The 15,881-nt window shown below is 34.2% G+C and overlaps 2 protein-coding genes and 1 non-coding gene across 4 annotated transcripts; 2 read left to right on the top strand and 1 right to left on the bottom strand.

The window, feature by feature from the left end:
* Nucleotides 1-352: 352 nt before the first annotated feature.
* On the bottom strand, nt 353-12,489 carry LOC111799553 (structural maintenance of chromosomes protein 4). Of its 2 annotated transcripts, XM_023682912.1 has the most exons (28): nt 12,301-12,489; nt 12,110-12,199; nt 10,727-10,828; nt 10,430-10,606; nt 10,226-10,356; nt 9,423-9,501; nt 9,169-9,326; nt 8,038-8,113; nt 7,797-7,925; nt 7,589-7,733; nt 6,851-6,981; nt 6,324-6,476; nt 6,054-6,243; nt 5,384-5,517; nt 4,817-4,975; nt 3,949-4,257; nt 3,681-3,857; nt 3,364-3,447; nt 3,078-3,287; nt 2,911-3,000; nt 2,703-2,824; nt 2,466-2,615; nt 2,293-2,403; nt 2,102-2,162; nt 1,625-1,759; nt 1,371-1,458; nt 827-899; nt 353-735 (listed from the first exon to the last, which is right to left on the bottom strand). In XM_023682912.1, exons 1-28 carry the CDS (start codon nt 12,448-12,450, stop codon nt 615-617), a joined length of 3,735 nt encoding a protein of 1,244 aa, XP_023538680.1. In that variant the 5' UTR covers nt 12,451-12,489; the 3' UTR covers nt 353-614. The 2 variants fall into 2 exon arrangements, 1 of the variants encoding a protein (XP_023538680.1); XR_002815854.1 differs by lacking the exons at nt 353-735; nt 827-899; nt 1,371-1,458 and having other exon boundaries at nt 1,687-1,759; nt 2,293-2,400; nt 2,464-2,615.
* A 140-nt stretch (nt 12,490-12,629) lies between these two features.
* On the top strand, nt 12,630-12,702 carry TRNAA-UGC. The gene has a single exon. It is a non-coding gene; the product is annotated as a tRNA-Ala (tRNA).
* Nucleotides 12,703-14,873: 2,171 nt separating this feature from the next.
* On the top strand, nt 14,874-15,276 carry LOC111801224 (protein transport protein Sec61 subunit beta-like). The gene has a single exon (XM_023685253.1). It carries the CDS (start codon nt 14,875-14,877, stop codon nt 15,121-15,123), a length of 249 nt encoding a protein of 82 aa, XP_023541021.1. The 5' UTR covers nt 14,874; the 3' UTR covers nt 15,124-15,276.
* The last annotated feature ends 605 nt before the right edge of the window (nt 15,277-15,881 follow it).

Below are 15,881 nucleotides of genomic sequence, written 5' to 3'. Positions count from 1 at the left end.
TTCACAGCTTCAACACAAGAACTTATCAAATTCTTGAAATTCCTTCTATTTGATGACTTATAACGATAAACACATAATTTCTCAATAAGACTTGAATTTTAGAGCTAAATAATCCTTTAAACAAGAGTTCTTAGTTACTAGTGGTAGTAAGAAGCCTAAAAATAAGCTTATGTTTTAATTCATTTGGTATCTATTGTAATTTTTCACCAACATGAATGAGCTTTTATTTTCAATTTTGGATAAACTTTAGCAAACATGAATGAATAGCATTCTCATTTCAATCATTCATTTTGATCTAACTCATTTCAATTTCAAATGTGCTAAGGGGGCCTAAAACTGAATACAAATTAAGTGGTGGTAGAATACAAATTTCATATCGATGAACATACAACTGAATGTTGGGATACAAGGTTTTTTACTCACTATTTGCATGTCTAACTAAGACCACTATGAAAATCAATGTTCATTGCTATTTTAACATATAAGACATACATTAAACTTCCATCATAAATACATGATGTAAAGAGGTATACAACGAAATTGCAAAAAAAGACGAATTGTCTTTTCTCTACATATATAATACAATACATATTATCAGAACCAAAAGGAAAATGTCAAGCAACTTTGTCACAAACTGAAAAGCTTCCTGGGTCGATGGTAATGCTCTTTGTGCAATTATTAGTCTTATAGATCCCCACTAATCTATCTGCTAACTCGAACATATTGTTTCTCAAGCTGTAGACATTATAAAAGACAATCAATCATAAATGGTATTGCCTGGTTAAATAGTAAGTCGGTAAGGATCCAGTTTGTGAGTTCATCAAACCTTATAATGATGAATTGAGCATCTTTGGTTCTGTCCTTCACATAATGGCCAACAATTGATACGTTCTTGAAATCTACAGCCACAAGAACCATAAGTTAATGAAGTGGAAAAAATATGGTCTAAATCTCATTCTAGTTTCTGGCTATGATACTAATTTTGTTTGAGTTCCTAAATTTTTGTGTGTACCATCTTAATCTCTCAACTTTTAAATATCCTATTTTAGCTCCTAAATTTTACATAAAAGTTCATTTTGGTCATTGAAGTTAATATTTCACTAACTGTTTCACAAAAATACAAAACTATTTTGAATCCTAAACACTGGATTAACGGCTTGTGAGTTCAAACATTTGTCACTTAAAAATGTCAAAATAAAAACATCAGATAAAAGGGGGCGGGCGGGCGGCCTACAAAGTTCTTTAAAATGAAAAGTCATCGAGAATTATGGGACCACAATGGATCTTAAACCAAAAGATCTTTTAATATTTTTATATTATTATAAGCAGTCAGGGAGAAGAAAGAAGAATTAAGTGCTCAGTAAAGTTACCTAAAGCAGCATCAATTTCATCCATGACATAAAGCGGCGTTGGCTTGTAGTGGTGAAGTGCAAAAACGAGAGCTAAAGAGCTCAGAGTCTGAAAGAAACAACGAGTCCATTAAAATTCGACATATGCCACATGATGAATATAAGGATCGATGAAATAAGCAGTCTGCTACTATGGTTGTTTAAAGGTACAAAAATGCATTTCAAGCGTTTGCAGAAGAAAGATAGGATTTCAAGATATTTAGAGAGCAGCCAACCTTTTCACCACCAGACAAATTAGCAATATTCTTCCAGCTCTTTTTCGGTGGTCTGACACTAAAAACAACACCTTCAGAGAAAGGATCCAAAGAATCCACCAGCTCGAGTTCTGCATCGCCTCCAAGTGTGATCATCTGTCAAAGAGCATCAAGGAAGTATATCAAAGCGTACTACTCAGAAATAAAACTAGCAACAAAGGACAATGGGAGAGGGATATGGATAAGAGTGGCCATTAGAAGATAAATGCAAATCCATATGATTGAATATATAAACGAAGAACATAAAATAAGTGTAGACTTGAGCAACAGTCTAAGCAAGAAAGCTGATAACCATCAACCTTAACTAGTGGGATTGTGATGCCCAATTTAAGAAAATCAAAGAATTCATCGATCATTCAGTTTCATACAACATTATAAAAGAGTGAAAAATGAATGTAAAAGAGAATGAAACAAGATAGAATGAGCTGAGATGCAAACCTGATACATTTCTTTTAACTTCAAAGATATAGCATTAAATCCTGACATGAACTCGTCCAACCTAAAAGTATTACGAGAAAATAACTAAGAAGCAGGAACCTAGAAAGGAATAGTGCAAAGAATTACAGCGCTCTAAAAGAGCAAAAAAAAAAAAAAAAAAAAAAAAAAAAAATCAAGAAAATTTCATTTGCCTTTTTTTCCTTAATTCATCATATTTCTTTTTCATGTCATCGCGCTGCTGAGTGACTGTATTAAGATCCTCGACTCTTTCAGTATACACTTCCACTTTTCTTCGATATCTGTCGAGAAATGGCATTTCAGAAAGAAAGAAAAGAAAAAAGAAAAAAAAAAAAAAAAAAAACNGGTGATTGAATCAAGGTTCGGATTCATTTCTTTTAGTTGTGTATCCAGCAGCGTTACCATTTCAAGAGCCCTTTTCAGGTCGCAACACTCAACATTGTCTTCTTCAAGAGTTGCTTTAAGTTTCTCGGGGTCAACAAGATCTTTATGAATTCTGCCACAAGATATGCAATACTAATTCTTCATCCGAAAAAAAAAAAACGTACTGTAAAATGTTCTTTATCTTTCAAAATTTACTTACTGTTCCATATGCTTTGCTAAAGCAGCATGCAAATCATCAAGCTTTGTCCTGTAACCCTTCTCTTTCAGCTCTAATTCTTTGTATAACTTCTTCAAATCTTGTAGTTTGTAGTCAGCGTCAACCTATGTAACAAACAACCTTTCAATTTTGATTCTCACTCTACGATGATGCAAATAAAGAATATAGTCGGAGGCTTGTAAGGGCGAACCTCTGATGCCCTAAGTTCATCCATAGTCTTCTTCACTTTATTATAATTAGATTTGGATGTGTCGCAGACTTCTTCTTGCAGACGAATAAGCTGCACATAAAGGGAACAAAATTATTTAGGAAATAAGCTTACAGAATTGCATAGAATGGGATGTGTAAACAACCAACCTTTTCTATCTCTTTGAACTTCTCATGAACTGCAAATGCTTTCACTTCTATTTCTTTGAATTTACCCTGCAAATTAATTTTCTCCTCGTCAAGTCGTTCCTTCTCCTTTTTTGATTCTTCAATAGCCTTTGTTAATTTCTTAATTGTTTTTTGGCCTGTTTCTATCTGAACTTTATAGCGATTGATATCTGTTCCGGTCTTGTCAATATCCTACAAAGGGACAAAACATGAATCTCTGACAAGTAGTTTGGTTATTTGGATATTCCATAGTAATAAATGTACTTACAGATTGAATCTTATTCACTTTGGACTTTTGAGCTTTCAATCTTTCACCACCAACATTTTCTATCTGACTCTGAAGTTCTAAAGCCTAAGAATCGAGACAAAGCATGAGCTAACTGAAAACCATTACCATGAAGCCATTTTGAACAAACTGAAACAAATAGTTCATGTTACAAGCTTCACAGCACTAAAATATACATATCAACCATGAGAGAGACAGATATATTGGATAAATCTATTGACATTAGACTTGACCCAATGGGCATCATAGTAAGATAAAAACAATCTGTAGAAGAAAATATAGGGATGCTCCTAGAATACCTTCTCTTTAAGCGTTTTGGAGCCTAGCATAAGTCTATCAATTTCTTTCTCCTCTTCCAAGATAATATCCCTTAGCTCCCGTAATCGCTTGAGCTCATCATCTTTTGGTTTCGATGCAGCCTCAAGGGAACCTAATTGTTTTTTAAGATAGCTATGTTGTGAAGTCAAACTGTCAATCTGCATTAATAAAAGCAGAAATAAAACATGTTAAAATAACTTCTATATTTATCAAAAGACAACAAAGTGAGGAGTCTATCAGTAAAACTACCTCCTGTTGGCTTTTTGCTAATGACATCTCTAACTGTCCCACTGCTTTATCTGACACTTGGTGACGTTGCACGGCATCAGCAATTCTTTGGCGAATTTTGCTCAGTGCATCAACCATTTCTGAAAGGTCTTTCTCAGCTTTTCCAAACGTTTCTCCTGAAACACTGGCAGATCGAATTGATGTACCCATCTTACCACCCCTAGGCATACCTCCCCCACCACTCATGGTTCCAGATTTCTCCAACAAGGCACCATCAAGAGTAACAACACGTCGAAAATCTCTACTACCACCATATGCGATTCGTGTTGCCTAGGTAGAATGAAGCAACATAAAACCTCACTAAAAGTTTAGAACACAAATAAACTTCAATGAGCAATTATTGTAAGCAAAGAATTCTATCCCAATTTTAATTCTTTGTTCCCTAAAACGGTTATATCTTTCATTTTTTTTTTAATCAAAATAATAACAAGAATATGATGGCAAGGATACACTCGTGTCACAAAGATCATTGTTTGCAGAACCATGTCTCAAGAATAACTAAATAAACAAAAATGAAGCACTTGCTATTTTCATGTAACAAATGTTGTTCCTTTATCGCTCAGTTCTAGAAAATACTTGATGGTGTCATAATATGCAAAGTTGAAGCAGAGACATTGTTGAAATTTTGAATGATTAATTGGTCATTCAAAGTCCAAACAAGTTACAAAGTTACCAGATAGAAGAGGGAGATACTTACTCAAACTCAATTTACAGATTGTACACCTACCAACTCAAATAAGTTTTTTTCTGAACATGTGCATTATCTCTGGCAGTTTAAGCTTAAAAACGTTAGAAATTCCATAATGTAGATGAAGTACTGAGAACAAACCTGCTCAAGATCCTTAGCAACGACTGTATTCCCCAATGCAGCAAAGAAGGCAAGCTTCATCCTATCATCTTGTACCTTAATTAAATCAAAAAGGCGAGGAACCCCTTCGGGAGTGCTAACCTTGGCCTTCATCTTTGACAAATGATCAACCTGCTTTTCCTGCACAATGAAATAAAAGAAGAGCCATTATTCCCAATTTCAAATTGTATGCTTTAACTTGTTAGGATGAGTACAGTAGTATCACAGACTAAACAAACTTTTAGCATGAAAATCATCAAACAATATACTTTAAAATATATATACGTTTAAGTTTAACAAATATGCTTATGTCAGGTCATGATCTAATATTTTAGATATTAACATGTCGTCATAGATGCGTCATGTTGTATGCCATATATCGTGTCTATGTTGTGCTTAAATCTGAAAGTAGAGTTTTCTTGTATTCATCAAATTACCAAGCGCATAATTCTTAACTAAGTTCATTCCTCAAGGTGCTAAAAAGAACGAGACCAATTATTTCTTAGAAGAATAAAGTTCTACATATCACTGTGATCAGCAATGTATTACCAATATCATGAAAGTTGCAACACCAAGATTTTCCCTTCGCAACAATTCAACGCATGCTTGTGCAGCACCAGATGTTTCCACAACAATATAATCAAGTCCATGGCAAGCGGTTGATATCGCAACATCATACTTTGCTGCAAATACAACATAATTACACCAAAATTAGAAATATTTTGAATGAAAAGATAAGATATAAGAAGTAAAGTGCTAGATGATTATCGAAGGAGGCGCGTGAGAAAGACAGTAGGGAAAAGGAAGTTGTTACAAATTAGTTAGTACGGGCCTGTTGGTTGTTTTAGGTGAATGGGTGTTGTGTTGTGCATATGGAATGTGGGGAAAGAGATGGAGGGGTATGTTTTTTAGTAGGCTATTTTGTGATAGGTTTTAGTGGGAGAGAAGGGAAGCTTTAGAGTTCTTCCCTAGAACAATGTACCGTTATTGATAAATAAAACCTAATTTTATCATAAAGTAATCATATTCCGATGACTTCATATGCCAATACTACTAGAAAGCATAGTGATCTATGTTACAAAATTTTCAAAAGTACATACAAGAGGCTTGACAATACCATTAGATGCCTAGAATTGTATTATGATATTTATAGCCAAGGAAAGTTTAAGATGTGAAAAAAATTGCATCAAAAGAATAATATCCCAAATAGAAAACTCACCGTCAATAGCACCTAAATCACCCATTCGCCCATATATACCCTCAATCTGATTAGATTCCTTCGCCTTCAAAATTGCTTTAAGGACCGATCCCTGACTTTTCTCTGAATCCATAACAAACTTAAGTTCGGCAACCTTCTGCCTAGCAGCCTGTTCTAAAGGAATAAGTGTTTCTTGTTCCTTGATGCACTCCTGAAAAGATAATGAAGCATCTTTCATCATTTACCATAGCATAAAAGAAAACAATAGAAAATTGCTCTTGAAACAAGTACTTGTTCTTCTTCTTGAGCTTTCAAGGATTCCAACTTTCTCTCTTTAAGCTCATTTTTAATTTGTTCAATGCTAGAAGACTTTTCTTCTTTGCTTTTCAGTATGTTATCCATCTGCTTGCGAGCATCATCAAAAGCTACACGATCACCTTCATGCTGAAACAATCGCCACAATTCCGACAATAAGATAGAATTCTAACTCCACATTTCCTAAAAGATATGCCCACAGTCATATTCTTTTAAAAAGAATTAATCTATCAAATAATGACTCTTTTTTATTTATAACTATTTTTTGTATTTTTCTTGTTCTGCAAGTAAAAGAGATATCATCAATGATATAAGAAAAATGACTTGCAAGTTGCAGCCTTAATAATTATATACGTGAAAACGGACATAGTGAACATTAGTTTGAGAAGATTTCTGCAAATGTGAGGCCTCACTGTGAAGTAGAAAAAAGCTATTGAGGATAGGAGTAATGGACATTAAATCATTACTGTGTAGTCCAAGAAATGCATAAGCAATAATTTTACCTTCTCAGTCAATAGTCTACTCTCAGTACGTGCGACTTCAAGTTTTCCCTTGTGCTCAATCAGTTGCTTTTCCCAAGGTTCTAATTCAACACGAACTTTTGCTAACTCTGAGCGGTACATCTCAATTTGAACTAGAAGCAAATGAAATAAAGAACGGAACAAAATTAAAAAATGTTAATTGCAACATTAGCACGGACAAATACTCAACCTCTGCAAATTTTGTCTAGCACAGAAAAATTAGACTTTAAGGTTAAGGTTGGAAGATAAAATTTAAAAAAAAAAGAATTTTATAGACTTTCAATCTGTTGAAAAGAAATAAGGTGAGCATGGTTAATAAAACAAACACAAGATACCCCTCAAACACTATCTATCAGTTTCATGAATTAACATGCCATGCAAAATGCCTTGCTCATTTCCTCGAACAAAACTCCATTTTTACAAAGAATGGGTAGAATTGAAGTTAACAATATTAAGTTACATTTATGAAAAGATATAAAATGATAAAACTTCAGTGTTAACGAATCAATGATGACTATGCTCTTCACAACACCCTTTTCTCCTTTAAATGGGAGGAGGTTCCATTGTAGTAAAATCTTCACGATTAACAAAAAAAATTATAATAGGGATTGAATCTTGGTATACAAAAACAATTCAACAATATTCGCTAGCTCTTGGTAACGCTACGGAATCAATTTAAATTTCATAGGATCTAAAATATTTACTGAAAAATATAACTACCTTTTGAATTTTCTTGAATCTCCTCCAATATATTCTCCTCCTTTGAAAGAAGTTTTTGCAATTGTGGAATGCTTTCTTCAAGCTTCGGAATCAAGCTTGTTGATTCTTCACACTCCTTTCTTAAGTCGTCAATTTTCGTAGAATCCTGTAATAAAAGGCAATATCAGATACATGAACATACACAATACAAATTGGACATTTTCCACACCTTTTCAAACTTATCATTAAGTTTCTTAATCTTCTGCTTTATGTGCTTCAAATCCTCATGGTATTTAACATCCTGACGTTCAAAGTCCTTAAACATTTCCTTGGTTCTTCGCAAGTCATCATCCAATTCCTAGATGCACAATTACAAGGTATAAATTGGTCATATAACAAAATCCCATTTTAAAATCAGGTCAAACCAAAAGAACTTGAGTCTGAAAAAATTGGAAGAAATTAAAACAAACCTCTTTTCTCTTCATATTTTTTTCATGCACAGCTTCAAGTTCCTTCAGTTCCTTGCTAGTTTCACGAATCTTTTCCCTGCAACAAGACAATTAGCATACACTATGGGCATTTCCAATCTAAACTAATATGGTTTAATTTGTTGGGCCAGAAAAATCATTTATTACAAAATATTGAGCTTAATGAATCAATTTTATGCTAAAATTTTCAATTTCATTCCACTCAACTCTAACTAGAGTAAGTGGTAAAATTAATACCTCATAAAAATCAAATTAGAAAATTGCTCAGAACCCAACCAATAATCACGTAGATTCAAATAAGAAATTCACCTTAAATCAAGCTAAGAAATGCCCAAGCCCAACCATACAAACATTTGAACCTAATTACAAAGTCAACAAGTAAACGGGTAGCTAAAATCAACATCAAAATGCCCAACCCACACTAAAAAAAACGAAAGCAGTAGGTATTTTGAAAAGTGCACCTAGGCGCACTCCTAGGTGCAGTTTCCACAAAATTCCCCAAGGGCACTTCAATTCTTCAAACAAATAAGAACGTTCAAAATTCGTAGATTAATATTATTTACATATTTTTCTACGGTGTATCTCACAAAATAAAGCCTTTTGCAATTCCACTTTTACTTCTCTTTAAAGTCTTACCAAAAATTAAGAAATATTCTCAATTCACTCTCTGTTTCTTAAAAATGAAAAAAGATTATTACAATGCTCTTGTTTCATTAATTTTTCATTATCTATATAAACAAATTTATATACCTTTTTCTACTATTTGCCTCACCACGACAAAACAACCGCATTTAAGCTTCAAAAGGCTACTGCAGTTCGTCTCATGTTTCAAAGGAAAACACAACCAAAATAATCCATACCTATAAAAAGAAATCTCATCTAGCTAAAAGAAACTAATAACTACCCATAAATCTTTGCAAGAAAGCATAAAAGCTCAACTAATAGATATCATTAATTATACAATTTTTTTCAAGCTCAAGATTCAATTTGATGAAATTAAAACTAATTTTTTCTTATTCAACTAAGTAGAAGGGTAAAATCTAGATTTTTTCGCAAATATAATACAGTCCAACAGAAATGAGGAGCTAAAGTAGATAGAGATAAAGAAAGAACCGCTCAGTTTTCTGATTTGCTTCTAAGGTGGACACTTCATCTTGAAGTTCAGTCACTCTCTTTGTAGTATCTTCATGAGCTAGTTTAGAGGCTTTCTCTCGCCACTTTAAATGTGATAATTCTTTCAGCATGTAGGCTTCTGCTTCGTTCTTGACATCCTGATATGTGTACATGTAAAAATTGTTGTTTTTATATTCAAAAATTGTTTTGTTTTTATATTCAAAAATTGTTTTCAGTATGTAAGGGTACTCTACCTCCAAGCCATCTCTTTCCTTCTCAGCTAACTTAACCATTTGCACCACTCCAGTACGTTTTTCATTGAGGAACTCTAGCCTATAAGACCAATTACAAACAATGTATACAATGGTCAAAGTCCAAAAAATTTTAAAAAATAAAATATTAATGTGGATCTCTATAATGGAAGAGATAAATATATGGATAATATCAATCCTTTGATCCTGAGTTTTTAAAATAACAGACTTTGATTAAAAAAATTGCCCAACATTACGGAAATAGTTAATATAAACACGAACTATTTCCTCTCTTTAACTCTATCCCTAAGGATTAAAGAACTTTCTTTGAAATTAAATTGTGAGTGAACTTTTTTATTCTCTATGTAGTTTTAAAAGAAGCTTGATGAAGAAAATAAACTAAATACTCATCAAGTGGAATAGATATTGAGTGACCTTTGTTCTCCCATGTCTTACTTTTTATATTCCTAACATTTCGAGCATACAAATTCACAACTTCTAGCAACAAATTTGAGCCTTGTAAGGTATTTTGTCCCTTCAACTTCCAATTCTTTTTTTACCCAAAGGTGCTCTAAGTAGTATTGTATACGTAAGATGAGCTGAAAATTATTAAAATTTAGAGTACATTAGGTATTAGAAAAATATATGTAGTCTAATCAAATTTTAAATGTAAACGCTCTTTGTTCGTGCAAGATTTTTTATGCCCCAAGAGCAGGAACAGCAACACTCACAGAATAATGGCATCCAGTGCAAGATTTTTTATAGACTTATATCCACCAAATAAACTTGAAGAAAAAGACACTCACTGCTTGTTTGACTCATCAATCATTTCAACATATTTGATGGTTCCAATTATATCCTCCAAATATTCAAGGAATCCCTCATCATGAGGTCCTTGAGCTTTTGGCTTCATCAGTGAAATCTGCTCGACTTCACCCTGATAAAACCAAAGATATATCATATTTTATAGAAATATACCACAAGAATAAAAACAATGAAATTGGACTAACCTGAAGAATTAAAAAGCGATTGTTGTCCAAATCAACTCCTTTACCCTTCAATTTTTTGGTAACTTCAGTGAAGTTACTTGCACGATTATTAATATAATATTTAGAAGAGTTATCACGAAAGGCAGCCCGGGTTATAACAAAGTCACTTCCAGGAACAACTTCATATTCCCCATTATCCTGAAAAGTTAGTCAACAACATAAATCAAAATGAGTTATTAGTTCTATAAAAAAAACAACAGATTTTAAGAACATGCAAGCCATAAAATAGTTAAGAAGGAATTGTCAATCAATAGTTACCGAATCAACTATTTCTTCGAAGTGAACTGAAACACTTGCACTCTCTAGATTTTGGTGATCGGTAGAATTATGAATTAGCTCTGAGACTTTGTTGAGTCGCATCTGCACATCAATTTGAGATTAGAAAAAACTAAGGGAATTTAATAACTCAATTTCCATTGCAATGAATGCACCATTATTATGTTGTGCAGTTTGTATACATGTAAGAATGATAGTCATATGTGACTATTACGTCCCTCCTCTATATATACTCTATTTATAGCAATAAGAATCAAGATTATTAGCAACAACTCTCAATACTTCCCCAAAATTCAGGAATATATTTTGAAGAAACATTAGACCTCAAGGCTGAATCCTTGAAGATATGAGCTATCCTCATTGTGACAATACTTGACGAATGGAACAATGGAAATTAGACAAAAGCGTGAACGGAAATCTAGAAGAAAAATGCATCTATTGGAGCCCAAGGGTTTCACATAATCAAACACTCATTTTTCAAACAAATTGGATACGGACTCGCTCACGTGCATGCATTGAAAGAAGCCCAAGGAGCATGTTATTATAAGTACAAAAGCTGGTTCAGAATTTGTGACATTAAAAGCTGACGATTCATTTTTCATCGAAATATGACTGTTTTCCTTCCAATCTATGCAAACAACATGCTTGTGCCTCAAAATAACTAAATGCAAATAGACTGATCCATATATGAGTGCACTTAAAAACTTAGGTGACTTTATATATTAGGTATTGAAATTTTAACATACAAAAAGAGGCTGCACCCCACCCAAAGAAAATATGACATTATCTACTACAAATGTTAAAGTTTTAACACCTTGAGCTTTATTGTACTTTAACCACTCTTCAGAAGGTTCTATCTATAAACATTGTTGAGTTCCTAGCCTCCAAGACAGAACTACAGTGTACAGAAGGCTTGAGTGCACTTCACTATTTTACCAACACCTATATTCCCATTCATAATTAACAAATTGAATCATTCGTTTCTTGTTCAAACAAAAAATAACGAATTGAATCAACTTTTACAAATCCCAAACACTCACGGTATCAAGCTTCTAGTACTGAGATATTAAAAATAAAAAATAAAAAATAAAAAAAGGACAAATCAGATCCCAATTGGATGCTAATCGCACTTGTTGCCAGTAGGAAGTTAGTCAATTGCCACAAACAAAGAATTTAATGTGCGACACCTGATATATTTCTGAGCTACACCTGATATATTTCCTCTTAGTACATGATTTATTTAGATAACAACGAAAATTGTCTCAATTCATTGTGCTTCCCCGTTCCAACTACCTGAAATCTTATCTGGAATTTAAAGAGAAAAATATTCCATAGTCATAACAAACTTCAGATCGTTTGACCTACCTGTTTAGCTCGCTTGCCAAAGACAAATAACATAGCATCGATTACATTACTTTTTCCACTGCCATTGGGTCCAACCACCGCAGAAAAACTCTGAAACCAGAAAAATCAGAGGAAGAGAAGATGAATTCAGTCATCCATTTCAACAATTCTAAGCACCAAAACAAAAAACCCTATCTCTAGTGCTGACGAACCTTATGGAAGGGTCCAACGCGCTGCTCACCGGCGTACGATTTGAAGTTTCTCAAAACCATTTCCTTAATGAAGAGCCTCGGACCTCTGGATCTTCCAGCGGAAGAATCAGCACTTCCCGCCATGATCTCATCCGCCACTTCGCAACCCATAGTGTCTGAGCTTCCCTCCCCTTTCGAAATGAGAAAAAGGCTCAGCTCCTAGGCGGGAAACATATGAACACTCCCATTTTAAAAAGAAAGTATGGGCCGTTGTATTGAAAGCGGTCCGACCCAGAAATCAGATGATAAATCTGCTTACATATAATATAATAAACAACAGCTAACAAATAGGGGATGTAGCTCACATGGTAGAGCGCTCGCTTTGCATGCGAGAGGTACGGGGTTCGATACCCCGCATCTCCATAATTCAGTTTTTGATGAACTTTTTTGCGTGCTGGGCTGGAATTAGTCCTGATGGCTTGTTTTTAATGTGGCAATTGAGTGAGAAACAGATAGATTTCATTATTTTAGATTCATGTTGATTTTGGAAAGATCAAAGTGGAAGCTTATTCTATAATTCGAGTGAGTGTTTAGAGCCCCTTCAATGGCGGTGGAAACTTGAGTTTGAAGCTCTTGGTGTGACAGGTAATAGTACTCACCGGTTTGTTCCAAATTCGTGAGCTATAATCCACCAAATTGATTCCTACCCCTCCTCGATCAATACCCACAAGTTTCACCAAGGTAGCGAAGGCTTAATCAATACTCCCAATTCAAGTTTCTATAACCAACCGATGGAGGAAGTTCAAAATCTCAATCCAACTGTACATAGGAATAAATCCTAGGTAATCAAGAATCATTTAAATAGAAGACTACAAAGTGTTTAGAACTCAAGATGGGTGGGGAACAAATCTCTAACAAGACAAATTAATTGTCAATTTTGAGAAGTAAAATGATGAAATGATGAAGAGTCAAAGTCAATGGAGAGTCGTACAGAAATGGACTTATTTAATTTTAGATTATGTTTTGATTTAAAAATTTATCTTTTATTTATTTATTTATTTTATTTTATTTTATGTTTTTTTTGCTTTGTAGCCGAAAAAAAAAAATTGAGTAAGAGGAAGACCGAACCGAATCTAACTGATTTGGTTCGGTTTAGGCATGAGATCAAAGTGAGTAGTGATAAACCCATAGGTTTTCGGCTTAGGAAAAAAACCGAGAACCGAACCCGTGGTAGAATATGACACGTGGTTGACAACGATTGGTTGAAAATACGTCAATTACAATCTGCGCCTCAAAATCTATAAAATAAAAATAAGTGGAAAGATGTTTGCATTGGCATTTGTTCTCTTCGTCGTCTCAAACATTAAACCTATCCTTTGGAGGCTCTCCCGATCCCAACTCGAATTTGACTCAGGCAAGTTCTCCTCTGATTCAATCTCTTTTCTTTCTCTGTAATGTTAAGATCTCCTCCTTCTACTTTTATCAACCACATCTCGATCTTGTTTCGGATTCTTTTTCATAGAATTAATTTGATTAGGGTTTGACTTCGTTTCGTTTCACGCCAGATTTATAGTTTTTTCTTCTTTTTCTGTACGAACTGCAATTTCCTGCCTGCCTTTTGTGTCTCACAGATTTTGGATGGTTTGCAGATCTTGCTTCATATTAATATCTAAGACGCAAATTAATTTAGCCTAGTTTGTTGGAAATTAATTTAGCCGATCTATGAGTTTTCTGCAAAGATTTATTGAACTGAAATCGCTCTTATCTTGTAAGGTTCGTTTCGCTCCTCCATCTGGGTTTTCTGTTGCAAAACAACAGATCTCCCTCTTCTCCCTCCCCACCCCCTCTTTCAATTTGTTTCTTCCTCTGTTTGGTTCTGTTTGGTGAGAGTTTATGGCGGCTGTTATGAAAAATTAAGACTTGAAGTTGTTTGTTGGCTTCTGAAACTTATGGATTGCTATAGGTTGCAATTTACGGAAATTGTCTGAACTTCTGTTGAATGGTTTGTTTTTCCTTCAATTTGCACGTCCCAGGTTTTTATGCCTTGCTGATCCAGAATTGTGTAGGTTTTTAGATCCTCAAGCCAATATTGGTCAAATAAACTTCTGATTTCATGCATAATTTGGTATATTTGTTAGTCATGATCTCTGATTTTTCTTTCCAATTGTTGCAAGCGAATGAGTTAGTCGCAAATTAAAAATCTCAAATCATGGTCTATTAGTTTGTTTCATTACATAGTGCCTCTATTTGAGGTTTCAAATTATATTGTTTGGTAAGTTTTAAACCCACTTTCATGCTAGGATTTTAAGAGGTTGGGACTGTGATCTCCCCTCCATTATGTATTTGGTATGATTTCGGTTAGGGCTTTGTTAAATAATGGACATCCATATCTTGTGATTTGAGGAAAGAATTTACAGGTCAATATTCCTTCGAGCCTGCATTGTTCTTATTTGATTGAGAAATGTTAAATAGAGGATCCGAACAGTTTAATTAATCGTTGTCATTTAGTCAGTAGTCGTCTTGGGAGTTCTAACATTGTTTACTCCTTGAGTCGTCTTGGGAGTTCTAACATTGTTTACTCCTTGCCAATACAGAATGGCACTAGGTGGAGGAGCTCCCCAGAGAGGAAGTGCGGCAGCTACTGCCAGCATGCGCCGGAGAAGGACGACAAGTTCAGGTACATCTGGAGGGGCAGCTGGAACAATGCTGCAATTTTACACGGATGATGCTCCTGGCCTCAAGATCTCCCCCAACGTTGTACTCGTCATGAGCATTGGTTTCATTGCGTTTGTTGCCATTCTCCATGTTATGGGAAAGCTGTACTTCGTGCGAAGAGAAGCCTAGTGGGTTTTGCCCTTGATTAAGTATTGAATATTTAAATGCAATGAGACTAAAGTTTAATTTTGATCTAAATTCTCCTTTCATTACAGTGAAACAAATTTCCATTTTTGTTACTAGTTTTTTAGCATGAAAGATTTCTGTTCTGATTGTGATTTACTTATTGCAAGTAAGCTGCAGCGTTTGGTAATAGGCTGACTTGACGTTTTAGAAATTGGGAGCGTTGCATATTGCAACCTACTGCAAGTTTGCAACATGGCTTCCAGGAAGACACATTTTCTGGTTGATTCTTGAATGGAATCAGATTTGTCTAGAGTGGTTTCCATTCAGCAGCCTTTTCAATTTAAGCTTCTCTACTTTCAAATATACATATTGTCCTTTCCTATTTTTTGTTCTTGTTTCTTGAGAAAATATATCATTGCTCCTTTTTTCCTATAAATATTGATCTAGAAATGATAATAAAAATAATTCCATTAAGAAAAATACAACACGAATACATTTTTCATATTTCTAGGACCAATTTACACTAACTTATGTCACACAGCCAAAAAAAAAAAAAAGTCCAAAATGGCTTCCACATTTTCCACATTAGTATTAGCTTTAAAACGGCTTTCACACTAGTATGGCCTGAAAATGGCTTTCACATTAGTATGACCATAAAAATGGCCAACATAAATAAATAAAAAGATGAGGGCGAAGATTAAGGAATCCATTATAGCACATCTCAAGAAAGAAGAAAATGACGGTGTAAAAGTAGGGCACCT

This window comes from Cucurbita pepo, chromosome LG08, assembly GCF_002806865.2.
Source record: "Cucurbita pepo subsp. pepo cultivar mu-cu-16 chromosome LG08, ASM280686v2, whole genome shotgun sequence".
Classification (NCBI taxonomy): Eukaryota; Viridiplantae; Streptophyta; class Magnoliopsida; order Cucurbitales; family Cucurbitaceae; genus Cucurbita; species Cucurbita pepo.
Note: the sequence above shows the minus strand (reverse complement) of the source record. Positions and strands in the feature narration are given on the sequence as shown.

What these genes read in the sequence shown, in the direction of transcription:
- LOC111799553 (XM_023682912.1), bottom strand. Translation starts at nt 12,450, where the DNA reads ATGGGTTGCGAAGTGGCGGATGAGATCATGGCGGGAAGTGCTGATTCT. An exon ending in GCGTTGGACCCTTCCATAAG is followed by an intron (nt 12,200 to 12,300) that starts GTTCGTCAGCAC and finishes TTCTGGTTTCAG; the next exon opens with AGTTTTTCTGCGGTGGTTGG. An exon ending in CCAAAACGCTTAAAGAGAAG is followed by an intron (nt 3,448 to 3,680) that starts GTATTCTAGGAG and finishes CTCGATTCTTAG; the next exon opens with GCTTTAGAACTTCAGAGTCA.
- LOC111801224 (XM_023685253.1), top strand. Translation starts at nt 14,875, where the DNA reads ATGGCACTAGGTGGAGGAGCTCCCCAGAGAGGAAGTGCGGCAGCTACT.